The 15652-nt window shown below is 46.5% G+C and overlaps 1 protein-coding gene across 1 annotated transcript in view; it reads left to right on the forward strand.

The window, feature by feature from the left end:
- The window catches only part of KANK4 (KN motif and ankyrin repeat domains 4), a 34857-nt gene that overhangs the window by 868 nt on the left and 18337 nt on the right, over positions 1 to 15652 (forward strand). The window contains exons 2-4 of the mRNA XM_036756412.1: positions 5132 to 6919; positions 8691 to 8802; positions 13945 to 14178. Coding sequence (XP_036612307.1) covers positions 5132 to 6919; positions 8691 to 8802; positions 13945 to 14178 — 2134 coding nt within the window. The remainder of the gene's footprint in view (positions 1 to 5131; positions 6920 to 8690; positions 8803 to 13944; positions 14179 to 15652) is intronic.

Genomic DNA, 15652 nt, shown 5'->3' on the forward strand with positions numbered 1-15652 from the left:
TGAAGAATTGGACACAAAACCCTCCACTTTTCAGGTGAGGAAGCTGTGGCCCAGAGGGGGAAAGGCGCTCCTTGGCCTGGTTCTTTAGTGGGTGGTGGTGTTAGGCTGGGCTGTCCAGGCTCCTTGTTCAGTGCCCCTTCTGCCCTATGGTGCTGTCTGCCGAGGAAGGCCTAGGCCCCGGCCCAGATTAGGAAATAGGAGGAGTTCTCTTAATTTTCCTTGCCCCAGACAGCCTTTCACCAGCCCTGGCCATCTCCGGGTCTGCTCTTCTGCCATTTTCCAAAGGCAGTCAATCGCCACATCTCACAGGTGCCCGATACACCCGCGGCCCAGCCCCGAGACATCACCTGGTCCTCCCCTCCCCATCTGTCCAGTTGTCCCGGGGTTCCTGGGTTCTGCAGCCTCTGGAGGGGTCCCTGGGCCTGCCTGGGGAAAGGCCTCAGTCCTTTCCTCCCTGAATATACCATCTTCCTTTCCGGACAGATGAGGATGAGGGATTAAAGTTCCAGTCTCTCTCTTGGCTTCTTCCAGAAGGAGGCTTAATTCACCTTCAATTTGACTTTTTTTTTTTTTTGCTTCCTCTCCAGTGCTTTTCGGATCAGTTTTGAAAAAAATCCGTCTAAATCCTTTCCCCTCTTCTCCTTCCCTTCCAAGGCCTTTTGGGTCTGGTGCCTTCCACCCTCGTGGTCATTGTCCCCCTTCAGGTCCACTATCCCAGGGTGATTCCATCATAGTCACAGGTTGAGAGCTGAGACACCACAGAGGCCAAGCCCTTCATTTTGCAGTAACCGGCCCAGTAAGTGGCTGAGTCAGGCTTTGAACCCGGGCCTTTCGACCCACACCCACTGCTCTTTCACTGCAGGGAGGCCTGTAAGGTTGAATTGTAGGCTGAGTGGAGGGGCTGATAGGTAAGGAGACCAGGAAAGAGAGAAGGGCCGGGCTCTGAAAGTCTTTGAGCACCAGGTAGAGGGTTTACATTTCTCCTGCATGTAAGAGTGATATGATTGGGCCTAGGCTTTAATAAAATCTCTTTGGCTGCTCTGTGGGGAATAGGTTGGTGGAGAGAGGCAGGCAGACCAATTCAAAGGCCATTGCAATAGGATTAATATGTAATCAGAACTGAATATGGATAAGGTCTCATAACACAGTGTTGTCTGACCAGGCTTGGGAGGGCCAGACCCATTATTCATGTGGGGTGTGGGAATTCAGGATTCCAGCGAGGATTCAGGAAAGCATGAGCTGATACCACAGCTGGATGGCTGCTTTAAAAAAAATAAAAATAAAATAAAAATGCCCTAGAGGCAGAGCATATATTAAACCCATATTTCTGACTTCTCATTCCAGGGAGGCCTCTTGCTTTCCTTGCTTTTCTCATGGGTAAATTTGCCTTTGAATCGGCTCCACTTTTTTTTAATATCATAGATATATTCATGTTTCTGCCCTTCTCTCCAAGTTCTTGGGGGTAAATCAGGGCCATTTCATTAAACTGAAGTCATAAGAAGATACATAGCACAATTTCCCCTTTAGTTGAGTCTCTGTCTGGGTCTGAAACTGGTCCTCTCCTTAACTTCTATCGCCTTCATTCGGGCTCTGTTTGTCAATCCCAAGACTTCTGGGTGGAGTGAGCGCTCCAGGAGTATGACATGATGATGAAATTAGGGAGCTGGCAAGAGGCAGGCCTGGCACATGGGCAAGGACTAGCTTCAGAGTCAAAAGATACGAGTTTGACTCTTATTTACTAGCTAGGGCCAAGAATTTAACCTCTCATCTTCAGCTTTCCAATTTATAAAATGAGGGAGTTGGGTGGCTCACAGCTCTAGATCTCCCTGGGGACGGCCATAGGGCCAGAGGGCTTGTTCAAGGTCATCATGTCCAATTCCTTCTTTTTATGAGGAGACAGAAACCCAGATAGCTGAAATCACTTGTCCAAAGTCTCCCCTCCCCCAGGTACTAAATGGCAAAGCTAGGATTTGAACTGAGGCCCTCCAACCAACTGCCAACCCAGCCCCGTTTCCACTCTTCCATGCTGCCGAGCCAGCAATGGACACTGCCCCCTCAGGACCAGCCGGGCTAATTTGGGAGAAGCTCCTTAAATGGTTGGCTGATTATTTTTTTGACCACAGAAATTCTCAAAGATCTTAAATTGCAGAGGGTTTGTCTCTCTTAAGAACATGGCAGAAAATGCCACATTGGTCTATTGGGATGAGATTTTTGAAAGCCAGGGCAGGAACAATGGCCCAGAGCCCATCCTCCACAGGACATGCACTGGAGATCGGTTTTGCTGTACAGGTGATGATGAGTTAGCACTGAATTCTTTGCACTTTCAAACAACACATGTTTTCAAGGTGGCCACATGGGACTCAGGATGTGCAGCCTCTGGCTGGGGACCAGAGAGAAGTCAACTGGCCCATATCAAGCTATGATCATGGCTGGACCAGAATGTATTTTTTGAACTTGATCTGTAACTTCTCTGGAGAGAGCTGCCCTTCTCTAGTGATGCAGATGGGCAAATGCTCTACAATTTGGAGTCTCAGACTGTGGCCTGACTCCCTCTGAAGTTAGTGCCTTCTCCAGGGTCAAATATCCCAGTATTTGTCAGGGCAGGAATTAAGCTCAGGCAGTATCCATTGTATCACACTGTCTCAGCCTTCTCTGGAATAACTAATATCATCATTAATTAATATACAGGTTTATTTTATCACTCCTTTAAAAAAAAACAGCTACCACTCCCTCCTGGTACTTGTGCCAGCAAAGCCAATGCCAAGCCACGTCCATAAGGGGGAATCACTATGTGCTAGCAGAGGACAGTCATCTTAGTACCCGCCCAAGGAAGTTCTAAGAGCCCCATGACCAAGGGAGTTGGCCACCAGGTGGTGATTTTTTTTTTGAGCTGTAGAAACTCACAAAGCCTTCGCTAAGGTTCTTCTCTACATCGGTGGCTACTTTAGTAACATATTTAATCATGGAATATGGCCCGTGATCGTATCAGTAAAGGGAACTGTTAGTGAGGATTCTCACTGTACCACTGCAAAGCTGTACTTTGTCCACATTTTATGGTATTGGAGGTATCTGGGGCACAGAGAGGTTGACTTGACCAGGGTCACACAACAGTCTGTGTCAGAGGCCATCTCTCTATCCACTGTCCCATCTGCCTTTCATATTTAAACATGTTATATTTAATCATTCTGCGTATATATTATGACTATGTATCTATATACACACAATTATACATTTGATGACTATATATTTTGATTCTGTATATAGACATACAGGGCAGCTAGGTGGCACAGTGGATAGAGTGCCAGAGCTGGAATCAGGAAGACCTGACTTCAAATCCAGCCTCAGATACTAGCTGTGTGACCTTGAGGAAGTCACTTAACCCTGTTTGCCTCAGTTTCTTCATTTGTAAAGTGAGCTGAAGAAGGAAATGGCAAACCACTCCAGTATCTTTGCCAAGAAAGCCCCAACTGGGGCACGAAAAATTGGGTACTATCGAACAACCATAATATATTCAATTATACATTTTATTACTATATATTTTGACTCTATATACACAATTATATTTATGAATGTATATAGAACTATGCATATGTACTTAGTCATAATATATGACATATGCATAAGTACTACATATAACACGTACACACATGTATATGCTTAGTGATAACTATACATGCATGTGGATGTAGGCATACATATACATAATACACACATATGGTATTAGAATCCAGACTAGAGTTAGAAGGGTCTCGAGTGATAATCACACTCATTACTCCTTCCTCATTTCATCGGTTAGGAAGTTAAGGCCTGGAGAGGAGAGATGCTGGAAAGGCCCACAAACCTTGGGCCAGCAGGGAGACACTGTAGTCTTCAATGGAGGGCCTTCCCTGGCACCCCCCGCTTTACTCATACAGCTCCCCCAGCCCACTCTGAGAAGCCACTCTTGGATTTTTCAGGGATCGGTCTGGGCATTTGCTTGGCATTCTCTTAACTGGTCTTGTGGGAAGGCTGGAGAGAGGAGCTCATTGCTACCAGGTGTTTTTTGCCAAGGGCTACTTCCTCCTCCCCCCCTTGTTAGTAGCCAAGCAGCAAAATATGTCAGTATATAATGAACATCTGACCTGTTTGGGGTGGGGCCATATCATGGAGGGCCTGAGGAGACAGCAGTAAGTGTTCTATCTCCATGGTCCTGGCAATTATTCAATCAATAAACAAGCATTTATTAAGCCCCTTCTATGTGTTATGCACTAGGGATACAAAAGGGAACCATTAACAAGCATTTATTAAGCCCCTTCTATGTGCTAGGCACTAGGGCTACAAAAGGGAACCCCTTAATTGCTTGAGTTGGGGACCTTTCTATCTTGAGTGGATAGAAGGCAATCAGTATTTCCAGGTAGACTGAGGCATCTCTGTCATGTGAATTTGTCCTTTTGCCTTCTCCCCAGTCAGAGGAAATAGTCTCACCTTGTTTCCAGAGTTGCAGGAGAACTTAAAACATTCTAAGTCCTTCAGATGGAGGGGGTCCAGAGAAAAAGAAGGGAGATCTAGTTAGTTCCCTCTGGTGCGCATATTTTTGGAAGCTTAGCCATTAAAGAAAGCCCAAACGACAACATTATAGATCACTTAAATCTCTGGGCTCAGCAAGATTTGCTGGGCTTTATTTGACTAATGCAGGGCTTTAATTTTTTGGATGCTCAGACAAATTTGTGGCTCAACCTTTGAAACCTTCCATTTAGGTAATTGCCAATTAGTGGCCCAATTTTGCAAATTCTGGGCTATCTCAGCTTGGCAGTTACATGAGTCAAAGCCAGCAGCAAAATGAGACAGATTTCTTGTTTCTCTGTGGCTGTATCTCCAGGCAGATTCCTTTCTAGCCTTTCCAGTGACATGCTGCAAATGGGAAGCTATTCCCTCTCCCCCATCCTTGCAGACTGCCTCGGTATAAATCGATTTAATAAGGCAGCATCTCCATGAAGCCAAAAAGACCATAAGCATTCCAGCATATTTTAGATGCTGACGAGTTTTGAAGGAGACACAAGAGAGTGTCAGGAGATAGGCTTACTCCTATTGGTCTGTGATTTTTTGGATTTTAAAATAAATAAATATATGTGTGTGTCTTTTTTTTTTCTAGCCAGAGACCAACCATCATCCCAAGAGGATGGAGAAAAAGAGCCTCCCAAAAGTCACCCATACTCGGTGGAGACACCATATGGTTTCCACTTAGATCTTGACTTCCTGAAATATGTGGATGACATTGAGAAAGGAAACACCATGAAGAGGATTCCTATTCGAAGGAAGGCCAAGCAGCCCAAATTCAGTACCCTGCCTAGAAACTTCAGTCTCCCTGACAGTGGTGCCAGGCCCCATGCAACTCCACCCCACCAGACCTGGACCTCTTCATTTTCGGGCCTGTCCACAAAGGGGTCAGAGGAACCCCCTAGTGATTCTGCTCAGCCCTTGGCTGGTGCGGGGGAGATCAGCTACAGGAGGAGAGTGCTACTGGCTGAGACCATTCGCCAAGTGGAGACCACACCACCTGTGGAGGCTGAGCTCGATGGCGGGAGAGGGCGGCCCCAGCTGCTGAGGGCTTCCAGCATGCCGGTGACCCTGCTGCAGCACAAAGTGTCTGATGAGCTGAGCCTTGGCTCCAGCCTCCCTGAGCCCCCGCCACTCCTGCAGCCCCCAGATGAAGGTGGTTTCCCAGACGGTGCCTTTGGCCCTGTGGAGGGATTTTCAGATCCCCACAGCTCCAGCCCACAAGCATCCACTCAGCCCCAAATGAAGGAGTTGGCAGGTCTGGTGCCTGTAATTCCCGACCTTGTTCAGGATGGACTGGAGCATCGGGACCAAGATGAAGAGCAGCTGAAGCATAGCTGTCTCCTGAGCCAGCCTACCTTTCCCCAAGACCTTCCTGTGGTTTTGGAGAGCACAGAGGAAGAGCTGAAGGTACCAGAAACAGAGTCGGTGGCCACGCCTGGGACCCCCACCCCAAGCCCTCCGCCTCTTCCATCACCCATCCCTGAAAATGAATTTCCCCCTGAAATAGAACTGAACATCAGTGAACTCCCCCCTCCGCCTCCTGTGGAGATGGATGTCAGAAGTATTGGGATTAGGGTGACCGAGGAGAGCTTAGGTCTTGAGCCTTGGCATATAGACACCACAGGAACCGATAGTGTGTCTGCCTTCAAGCAGCAGATTGTCATCCTGGAAGAAAAATTGTCAAAGAGAACTGAGGAGCTAGAGAGAGTCAGGGTGGCCCTTCTGCAGCAAGGAGATGAGATGAGGAACAAAGAACTAAGCATTCAGGAATTGATGGGCACCATAGCTCAGCTGGAAAATCGGCTCAGCCATAGAAATGCCAAAGACACCCATAACGATGCCGCCGTGAACACTGACCCAGTCAGTGATGTATGTGACAAGAGCGTCCTGGTCAATCTGCCTGTCATTGTGGAAGCCAGCCCACCAGTCACCCCTAGGCAAAGGTCACCGCTCCAACTCCTTCCCCAGGAGCCAGACTCGTCCCCCTCCAAACCCAACCACAGCTATCTCTCTACTGAGCTCAAGATCGAAGAGCAGGATCCTGATCAGCAGGGCGCCCAGGCTCCTGCCGGGGGAGGGGCGGGGGGCTCCCCAGCAAGCCTGGGCACCAACGGCTCCTCCCCAGGGATGGAGCAGCACAGCCCCCCTCCGGACATCACCATTGGCCAGTACGTGAAGAAGATTCAAGAGCTCCTTCACGAGCAGTGGACCTGCTTGGAGCACGGCTACCCCGAGCTGGCCAACGCCATCAAGCAGCCCGCGTCCAAACTGAGCTCCATTCAGAGCCAGCTCGTCAATTCCCTCAACTTGCTGCTGTCTGCGTATTCCGCACAGTCGCCGCCAGAGCAGGAGGGCGTCGCCAGCAGACCCCCGCCCCCGGGTAAATACTGGCGCGAGGGGGTTGGGGAGGGTGGGTGAATGTTGGCGAGAAGGGAGGCGGCTGCCATTTTCCTTTTTCACCCCAAATCAGGGGCAAGGAATTTATTTGTTATATGTGACTAGATGAAAAATATTAAAACATCCAGAAATGCTGCATGGAATTGAATCCAGCCCGCCTAGCTTCTGTTCGCAAATCCTCCTCTTCCCGTCCTTGCCCTCAGCCCCCGGCACTGCCAGAGCCTTCTCACCATCAGTGTCAGGTGGCCCTTAGATAGGCGCAGGAAGAAAGCAGATTGGTCATCAGAAGACCTGGGTTTGAATCCTGATGGTGGCTTCCTATCGATGTGTCCTCCATAAACAGGGGCTGGGACTGTTTGGAATCTGAAGTTGTGTCCATCTCCAGGCAACATCCCTGGGCTGTGTTCTGGTGGCAGGCGGGGCTCAGACTTTTACTGAGCATCACTTGGTCAGTGGGTTATGGACAGAGCTGTCAGGGAGCGACCTTCAGGGGCCATAAGTAGCCTACCCAAGGTCATACAAATAGTGGTGGGATTTGCCGTAGGAACCCAGCATTCAGGTTCCTATGAAGTCGTGGGCCTCACACTGGAGATTCCCTGTGGCTAGTTTTAGGGTGTTATTATTTTGATAACTTGCATAACTAAATAAATTGTATTTGTGAAGGAGAAAGGGAGGGAGAGGGAGAGAAGTAGGGGAGAAGAGATAGAAAGAGAGAGAAAAGGAAGAAGGAGGGAGAGAGGAGGGAAGGAGAGAGAAAGGAAGGGAAGAAAGAAGGAAGGGAGGAAAGGAGGGAAAGAGAGAAAGGAGGGAAGGGGAGAGAGGACAGAAAAAGAGAAGGGAAGGAGGGAGGGAAAGAGAAAGGCGTGACAGAGATAGAGTAAGGAAGGAGAAAAAGAAAGGAGGGAGGGAGGGATGGAAATGAGGGAGAAAGAGGTGAACAGAGAGAGTAGACGTGAGGTCTGGCCCACATTTGGAGAGCTGCCTTTTGGCACAAAGGCGAGCTCTGCTGTAACCGATTGCATACCCTTTGCATTTTTGGATAAGTAGAACCAGACTTTGTTTGACTGAGGGGTCAGGCAGGGAGGGCTCAGAGCGCTGGTGGCCGCCACAGGCCCCAGTCTGCCTGGTCTCTCATCTGAGCAGAGACAGGAGGACTCATTAACCCGTCTTTCCTCACGGGTATGAGGGAGTGCAGCTCCCTCCTTCTACAGGTGAGGAAACTGAGGCCCATTTAGTGGTAAAGTGGTAAGTAGCACAGGTAGGATTTGAACCAACTAACTAAAAAACCCTGCTGTGCTCACTTCATGATGGAAGGTCATGTAAGATAATGGCTAAGAGGGGGCCTTTTAAACTATAGGCACCATATTAATGTGAAATAGAATCATTATTATTTTTTTTCAAGTTCTAAGGCTGTGCCCACATAGAAGTGCCCTGAAGTACAGTAGCTAACTATAGGATGGGAGCCAGTCTGATCTCAGAATCTGGAAGCAGTGGGTTCGAGCCACACTGTCATACACTAACATACTGACTTGGTGGCCTGGGGCAGGTAGCTTCTTAGTGACACAGACAACTTTCTAAGACCAAATTGTGGTGAAGGTGCTGCCCTGCATTCGAACAGAGAGCTTATGTTGGGCCCAAACGTGCCTGTGCTGATAGGCCACCCCCATTCCCAAAGTCCCAGGCCTTCCCATGTCTGCATTTTGATTTTCCCTTCTCGATGACTACTCCTAACCTCCAGTGTTGTGTCTGCCTAGAGATCTCCCCGTCGACAAGCCTTAAATCCATAATGAAAAAGCGAGACTATGGCTTCCGTGCTGGAGGTAATGGGACCAAAAAGAATCTTCAGTTTGTTGGGGTTAACGGTGGGTAAGCATCGTTCAAAAAGGTCAGACTGCCTTCCAGTGTCTAATGTCAGCTCCATCTCTTTCCAGTGGGGGTGGAAGGGAGAACCTGCTTTTTTTTTTCTTTTCATTTTCCCATGGTTTAATCATTTAAAACACTTAATAAATCTGCTTCCTGGGTTTTTATGAGTTTGGCATCGTAGCAGCCTGGAGAAAAAAGATCTTGGGTTATTAGTCGACTGCAAACGAAGGCTGTGATACGGCATCCAGAAAGAACTAGTGCCATTTTAAGTTGCGTCAAGGGGCATCTGCCTAGGGCCAGAGAGGTGGCAGTCCTGCAGACCACATCTGGAGTGTGAGATTCAGTTCTGGGCACCATATGTAAACCCAGTGATAACCTGGACATGAGTGAGCTGGGTCACTTCCCTTGACCATACACCAGCTGAAAGAAAAGCTTTCTGTAGCATGACTCCAACACCGCATTTTTGCTGCCTCAAATTCACTGGTCCTCAGTGGCATAATCTTCTGCGTTTTCCTCCTGGCCCCTTTGAAACCTAAGCCTGCCCAGACACCTCAGCCCCGAGACTTGATATTCAGAGTGCTGTCCCAATGAGACTAGCAATCTGGGCCCCCCAAGCCTCATGGGGGATGTGATCCACAGAAAGTGTGAAATCAGTGACTCCAAGGCACACTTCCTTACAGATGTGCCAGGAAGGGTTATATTGAGTTTGTTACAATGAATGTTTACTAAGCCCCTGTGCCCGAGATGCCAAGGCAGATTGTGGGACTACAAAGGTGAACAGCAACCCTGCCCTCAGCATGCTTATTAGTCAACCCCTTAATCAGAAGGGGTATTAAATGAGAGCCTGCTACATGGACAGCAACATATGGAGAGTGAAAGTGGTGGGAGGTAAGTGAAAGAGGGTCTGATATGACTGGTGCCCATGACATGGTAGCCTGAGATCTCTTTTTCTTCAAATAATCTTGACTGTCATTAAGACCTTCATCTCCTTTCCCCTGGACTATTACAATAGCCTCTTTTTATGTGTGTGTGTGTCTCTCTCTACATATATACACACATATATACAGTTCATTTATAAAATAGGGTTCATATATGTATACACACATGCATATATATAAAATTCATTTTTGACATTCATTTAAAATATTTTTGAGTTCTAAATTCTCTCCCTCCCTACAGACCTTCCCTCACCTATTAAGAAGTCAAGCAGTATATCGATTATACATGTGAAATCATGCAAAACATATTTCTATATTAGATATGTTGAAAAAAAAAGCAAAAAATAGAACAAGAAAATTAATAAAGGTGAAAAAAGTATGCTTCAGTTTGTGTTTAGAGCTCATCAGTTCTCTCTCCGGAGGTAGACAGCATTTTTCACCTTGAGTCCTTTGGAATTTTCTCAGATCATTGTATTGATCAGAGTAGCTAAGTCTTTCATAGTTGATCATCATACAAAATTGCTGCTACTGTGTACAATGTTCTCTGGGTTCTGCTCTCTTCATTTCGCATCAGTTCATAAAAATCTTCCCTGGTTTTTCTGAAGCATCTCACTTGTCATTTCTTATAGCACAATAGTATTCCACAATCACAATAGCCTCTTAATTGATCTCTGTGCCTCCAGTCTCTACATGCTCTAATCTATCTTCCATTCTGCTGTTCTCCTTTCTCTTATCATCTTATTTAGTTCAGCCCAGTGAAGGAGCCTGAGAAGGTTTTGGGATGCTGACTCTGTCGTCCTGTGGGCCAGTGTTTTAACAACCCAGCTAGCCTTCCCAGCTTTGTATCATGTTCTAATTTGTCAAGCTTGCTGTCTATACTGATTAAAGCTTTGAAACTGCACTTAGACTTTGGGGACAGCCCATATTGGAGAGGGGACTGGCAAATGGAATTGTGATTTCGTCCACATAGAGAGCTCCCCATATCAAAGCAAATCGGTCCCTTCTCTGCAATTTTTAGTATTGGAGAGTCAAGTAGAGAACTGAACTGACTTTCTCCACTAGGCCAGGCTGCTTTCTGTAGAGCAGATTTAATGAGCCTGGGGTTTCCTACCACTGTGACCAAAGATTAACTTTTTAGGCCTTTTCTCATAACAGTCAGTGGTCTCGTGGCCATGTTGAGAGCTGACAGACCGCTGCCTCCCCCTTCATGCCCTGTGAAGGCTCTGGAGAAGCCTGTCTGGGTCTTCTCTGCTCAGGCGCTTGTATGGTTTTCAACTCAAGAGACTGCTCTCAGCCGTCTTCCTCCTGGAGAGCCTGTCATCCTCCTTCCCTTGCCAAAGGGCTTCCAACCAAGCAAGTTGGCACCATTTATTCCCTCCCCTTTTATCCTTTAGTTGCCATCGGCCATCTACGTTGGCTTTCCTGGGTTTAATCTGCTTCCTCTTTTTCAGTCTTCTAAGGAGGGCAGAATTCTGAGAAGCTTCTGTATGGAGCAGGAAATGCGCAGTTTTTGCTCTCTTTCGAGTGGGTGGGGAGATGGACTGTAGGGTTATTTCTTACTAATTTTGATTCCGTGAGAAGAGTGCTGGCTTTGGAGCAAGAGGACCTCAGTCCAGATTTTGGCTCTGAACGACCTGTGTGATTTTGAATAAGATACTTAGCCCCTCTTGGGCTGCCTCAGTTTCCTTAACTGTAAAATATGTCAGACTTGATAACCTTCTAGCTCTAAATCCATGATCTTATGATACAATAACCTCACTTGCCCAGCTTGGATGAGTGACCCTGAACAAGTCACTTGATTTCTCTAGTCATCAGTTTCCTCCTCTATGAGCAAAATTGAAGGGGTCAAACTGGTTGATTTTTAAGGTTCCTTCAGGCTCCAGACCAGGGATCTTCTTTCTTTTCTCGTTAGACCAATGCTATTCCTCATGCCATAGAGATTCAGGCTTCTCTCTTTGGGAATTCTCCATGTATTCCACAAATGATCCCAAAGTTCCCTTCATTATTCGGCTGTGTGAGGATTCACACTGCTTCCAGAGAATGCCCTTGTGATTACTTCCTGTTGAATGTGTCACGTTATGGAGTGTCTTCTTTTTAATAACCCAGGTCCTCATTTTTGCATAAAAACACAGAACATGTGGTAACTCAAACAGGTAGTACCCCAAAAAAGCCTCAAATTGTCAGTAGCCTCACCTCTTGAAAAGTCCTTCCTCGTAAGCCATTGAGCCCAAATCTGCCTCTGTGACTGCTACCCATCTCTTCTAGTCCTACTATGTGGGGGCAAGCATAGGAAATAGACTCAGAGCTGGGATAGTAGACATTTTCTAGTTAAATCTCCAAATCTTAAATATTTTCAATGAGGTAAAGGTGTAGATTGAGAAACTGAGTCTCAGAGAGTTCAAATGATTTGCCCATGGTTACACAGATTAGAAGGCAGGTCTAGTATTATGAACCAAGGTCCTCTGGACTCTTTCTGCTGCCCCAGTTGCCATAACAAATCTAATTCCTTTTCTTCATCAGAGCCTGACAGTCTGAAGACAGGCATCAGGTAATCAGGTATACCCCTCTCCAATCCCCGCCCCCACCTTTTCTCCTTTGGGCTAAACCTCCCTGGCTCCTTCAGTTGACATATGGTATGATGTCAAAGCCCCTCACCACACCCTAGTCACCTTCCTCTACATATCCTCCAGCTTATCAATATCCTTCCCCACATGTCTGTAGCCTTTACTGGACCAAGAATTCCATTGAAAATGTCCCTGGAAAGTAGCTATCAATACTCTTCTTGAGACTTCCAAAACACGGAGCCCACCACTTCCTGAGACAGCCTGCTTCATTCTGGGACAGCTGTCGCCGTTTTTAAGGAATTTTCACCCCTTGTTGATTGCTTGAAGTCTAATCTCGCTTCCAAGGGACAACTTTTTAGCTATTGGCAGACTGCTCTCCAGCCTTAGCCTTCTTTTCTCCAGACTTGGCATTGGCAGTTCTTTCATTGAATGCTCACATGGCATGGTCTCCAGGCCTCCTGCCCTCTCTTAGTTGCCTGCCTCTGCACATGCTTTAGTTTCTCAACATGTCAATATGTCAGTATGTCTGGGACTGTTGGACTTAGCTACTGACAGACAAACCTAAAATTCTTCTCCCTACCCATCAGGGATGCTTCAGCTTTTGTTGTATCATGGAACCTTTTGGCTGTGGGGGGAAGCCTGTGGATACCTTCTCAGAATCATGTCTTAAAATAAATGTGTAATGCTAAATTTCCTGCAAAAGTTAGTGAGAATAAAGATGTATCTTTCCTTTCCAAGTTTATGGACCTTCAGAAATCTATCCCCAGACCTTTTGTGGGGGAAGGTCTAGGACCCTTGGTTAAGAAGCCCTGTCCTAGAGGCTAAAAACTTACCAACTCTCCTCACATTGACCTAACTATTGAGAAGAGATCACTTCTTACTGGGTCCACCTCCTAGAGCCTGAACACAAAGCCTCATCATAAGTGAGATTTATGTTACACTGTGAACAAATCGGCTAAAGGGAAGGGCTGGGTCCAGGGAATCTAGGGAAGGATTTTGACAGATAATTCAGAGAACTTCAGTGGGGAAAAATGAATTGGTGATTTTGACATTTCTGAAATGAGTATCTGGCTTCCCAAATTGGTGGGTTTTTCCAGGACTGGATTACCTGTCTCAAGCATCCTGGTTTTCTGAGTTACTGGGTGATGGTCTGCTTCTTTTGTTCTTTCTGGGGAGAGCTTGTCTGACCACTTATTGCCTCCAGTGGCCTCTGAATTGAGAAGCTTCTCACATGGACTGGTCCAAACTGGAGTACCCTCCCTCCTTGTCTTGCCTCCTGGGTTCCCTGGCTTTCTAGATGACTCAGCTAAACCCCCTTTGTCAACCATCCTTTCCCACCTACCTCCTCCCCACTGCCCATGTCTTCCCTCTGAGATTACCCCCCATCTACACTGTCTACATCTTGTTTTTACATGGTTGTTGGCATGTTGTCTCCCCCATCAGAACGGGAGATCCTTGAGGTCAGGGACCATATTTTTGCCCTTTTGGGTATAACACAGTGCTTGGCATGTGGTAAGTGTTTAATAAATCTTTGTGGACTGATCAGCTGAAACTGATGCCAGGCTCCTGCCTAGCTAAATAATGCATGAATGCCCTACTGCAGATTTTGACCATAACCAATGACGTTTGGTCTCCTTCTTCAGCTATGAAACAACCTCCAGTGAAGAGACCAGCGGCGAAGACAGTGCGTCGGAGGGCTGTTCTGACAGTGAGGCAGACAAGAAAGGGGATGGCTCCGAACACAAGCTGGCCAAAGCTGCGGAGCAAAGCCGGCAGATGGTCCCGGGCACAGAGGAGGGCACTGGGAGCGTGGGCCCAGAGAGCAGCACCAGTGGGGGAGAAGTTGCTGCAGCTGGTACTCATCACAAGTCTGAGAGGTACTTTATGTCCCCACCAGGGTCTGATTCCCTAAACCTGATCTTTAAAAACAGGTGATAATTAGGATAAGTGAGAATAATGGTAGCCTCCCTCCCCATCTCTAAGTGAGATAATATCTGTAAAGTGCTTAGCCCGGTGTCTAGAAAATAGATGTAAATGTTAGTTATTATTATTATATTTTAATAACTATTTAAATATAATTATTTCCCTTTGCAGTCTCATTCTTATACTTTATTTTATGCATTTAAAAACAATATTCTGAGAAGGGGTTCAGCAGATTTCCCCATTTTTTGGCATTGTGGCCCCCTTGGGCGGACTGGTGAAGCCTGTGGGCCCCTTCTCAGAAACATGTTTTAGATGCATAAATTTACATAGAGGATTACAAAGGAAATCTATGGAAATACAGTTATCCAAATATTTTTACAAACAAGTTCAGGGACCCCAGGTTAAAGAACCCGGGCTACTATGTGCCTTCTTATCTCCATTATAGTAACTCAAATTTGTGTTAGAATTGAATGTTTCCAAAGCATGTTCTACAAAACAACTCTATAAGCTAAGCTTCTTTGATACAAATATTATTACCAGTATTTTCCAGATATGGAAACTGAGGCTCGAAGAGGCTATCTCAGTTGTCCAGGGCACCTACCTAGGTCAGGGGTGAATTTGGCACCTAGGCTTCTGAACTAGGAGTCATGAATAATGAGCAATGTCCAGTTGGCAAGTGGGTTTGCAGGCTTCTGAAAACTGGAGGCTGTCTTCTCTCAGAAGAATGATTATGATAAGGTGTTGAGTGAGCCAAGCACTCCATCTGACTACGTACACAATAAGTTGTATCATAAACCACACAGTGGCCTTGTAGCAGTGCAGGCTTGGTACAATATCATGGCAGACTCAATGGCTTAATAATAGATTGTCATTTTATTAAATCTATTATCAGTTTCTTCGCCCTTCAAGGAAGACTAAGTTGGAGAAAATTGCTTTCATGGGGCTTGGGTTCTTGGGATTATTAAAGTCACTGAGGCAGAAAATTCTTTCTGTCGACAACCAACCAAGAAAAGCTTCTTTCCACTCCATGACCTGTGTTGCTACTCGGCCTATGGGCTACAGCAGCTCTGGTGACCTTCCTCTCCACTCTGGCCCTATTAGATCGAGGACAATAGTGTATTTGGCTTCACCTCCAGGAGAGCTTGGGAACTAAGCTGGACATGTCCTCTTTGTGGAAAAAGCAGATTTCTAGGTTCTAGGAAGTTCTCCCATCAGAAATACCTAGTACTACAGTGTCAAGGGGGCATATTGATTAAACCTGGAGGCTTTTGATATATTAGGCAGAATGAGGAGCAGTTGGCTTATCCAGAAATGTTTATTAAGCTCCTACTAGGTACCTGTCACCTCCCTTGGAGCTTAAGATACAACAACAACAAAATGGAAACAATCCCTGCCCTCAGAGAGTTTCCATTCTATCAACAATATGTA

The sequence above is a fragment of the Trichosurus vulpecula genome, chromosome 4, assembly GCF_011100635.1.
Source record: "Trichosurus vulpecula isolate mTriVul1 chromosome 4, mTriVul1.pri, whole genome shotgun sequence".
NCBI classification, from domain to species: Eukaryota; Metazoa; Chordata; class Mammalia; order Diprotodontia; family Phalangeridae; genus Trichosurus; species Trichosurus vulpecula.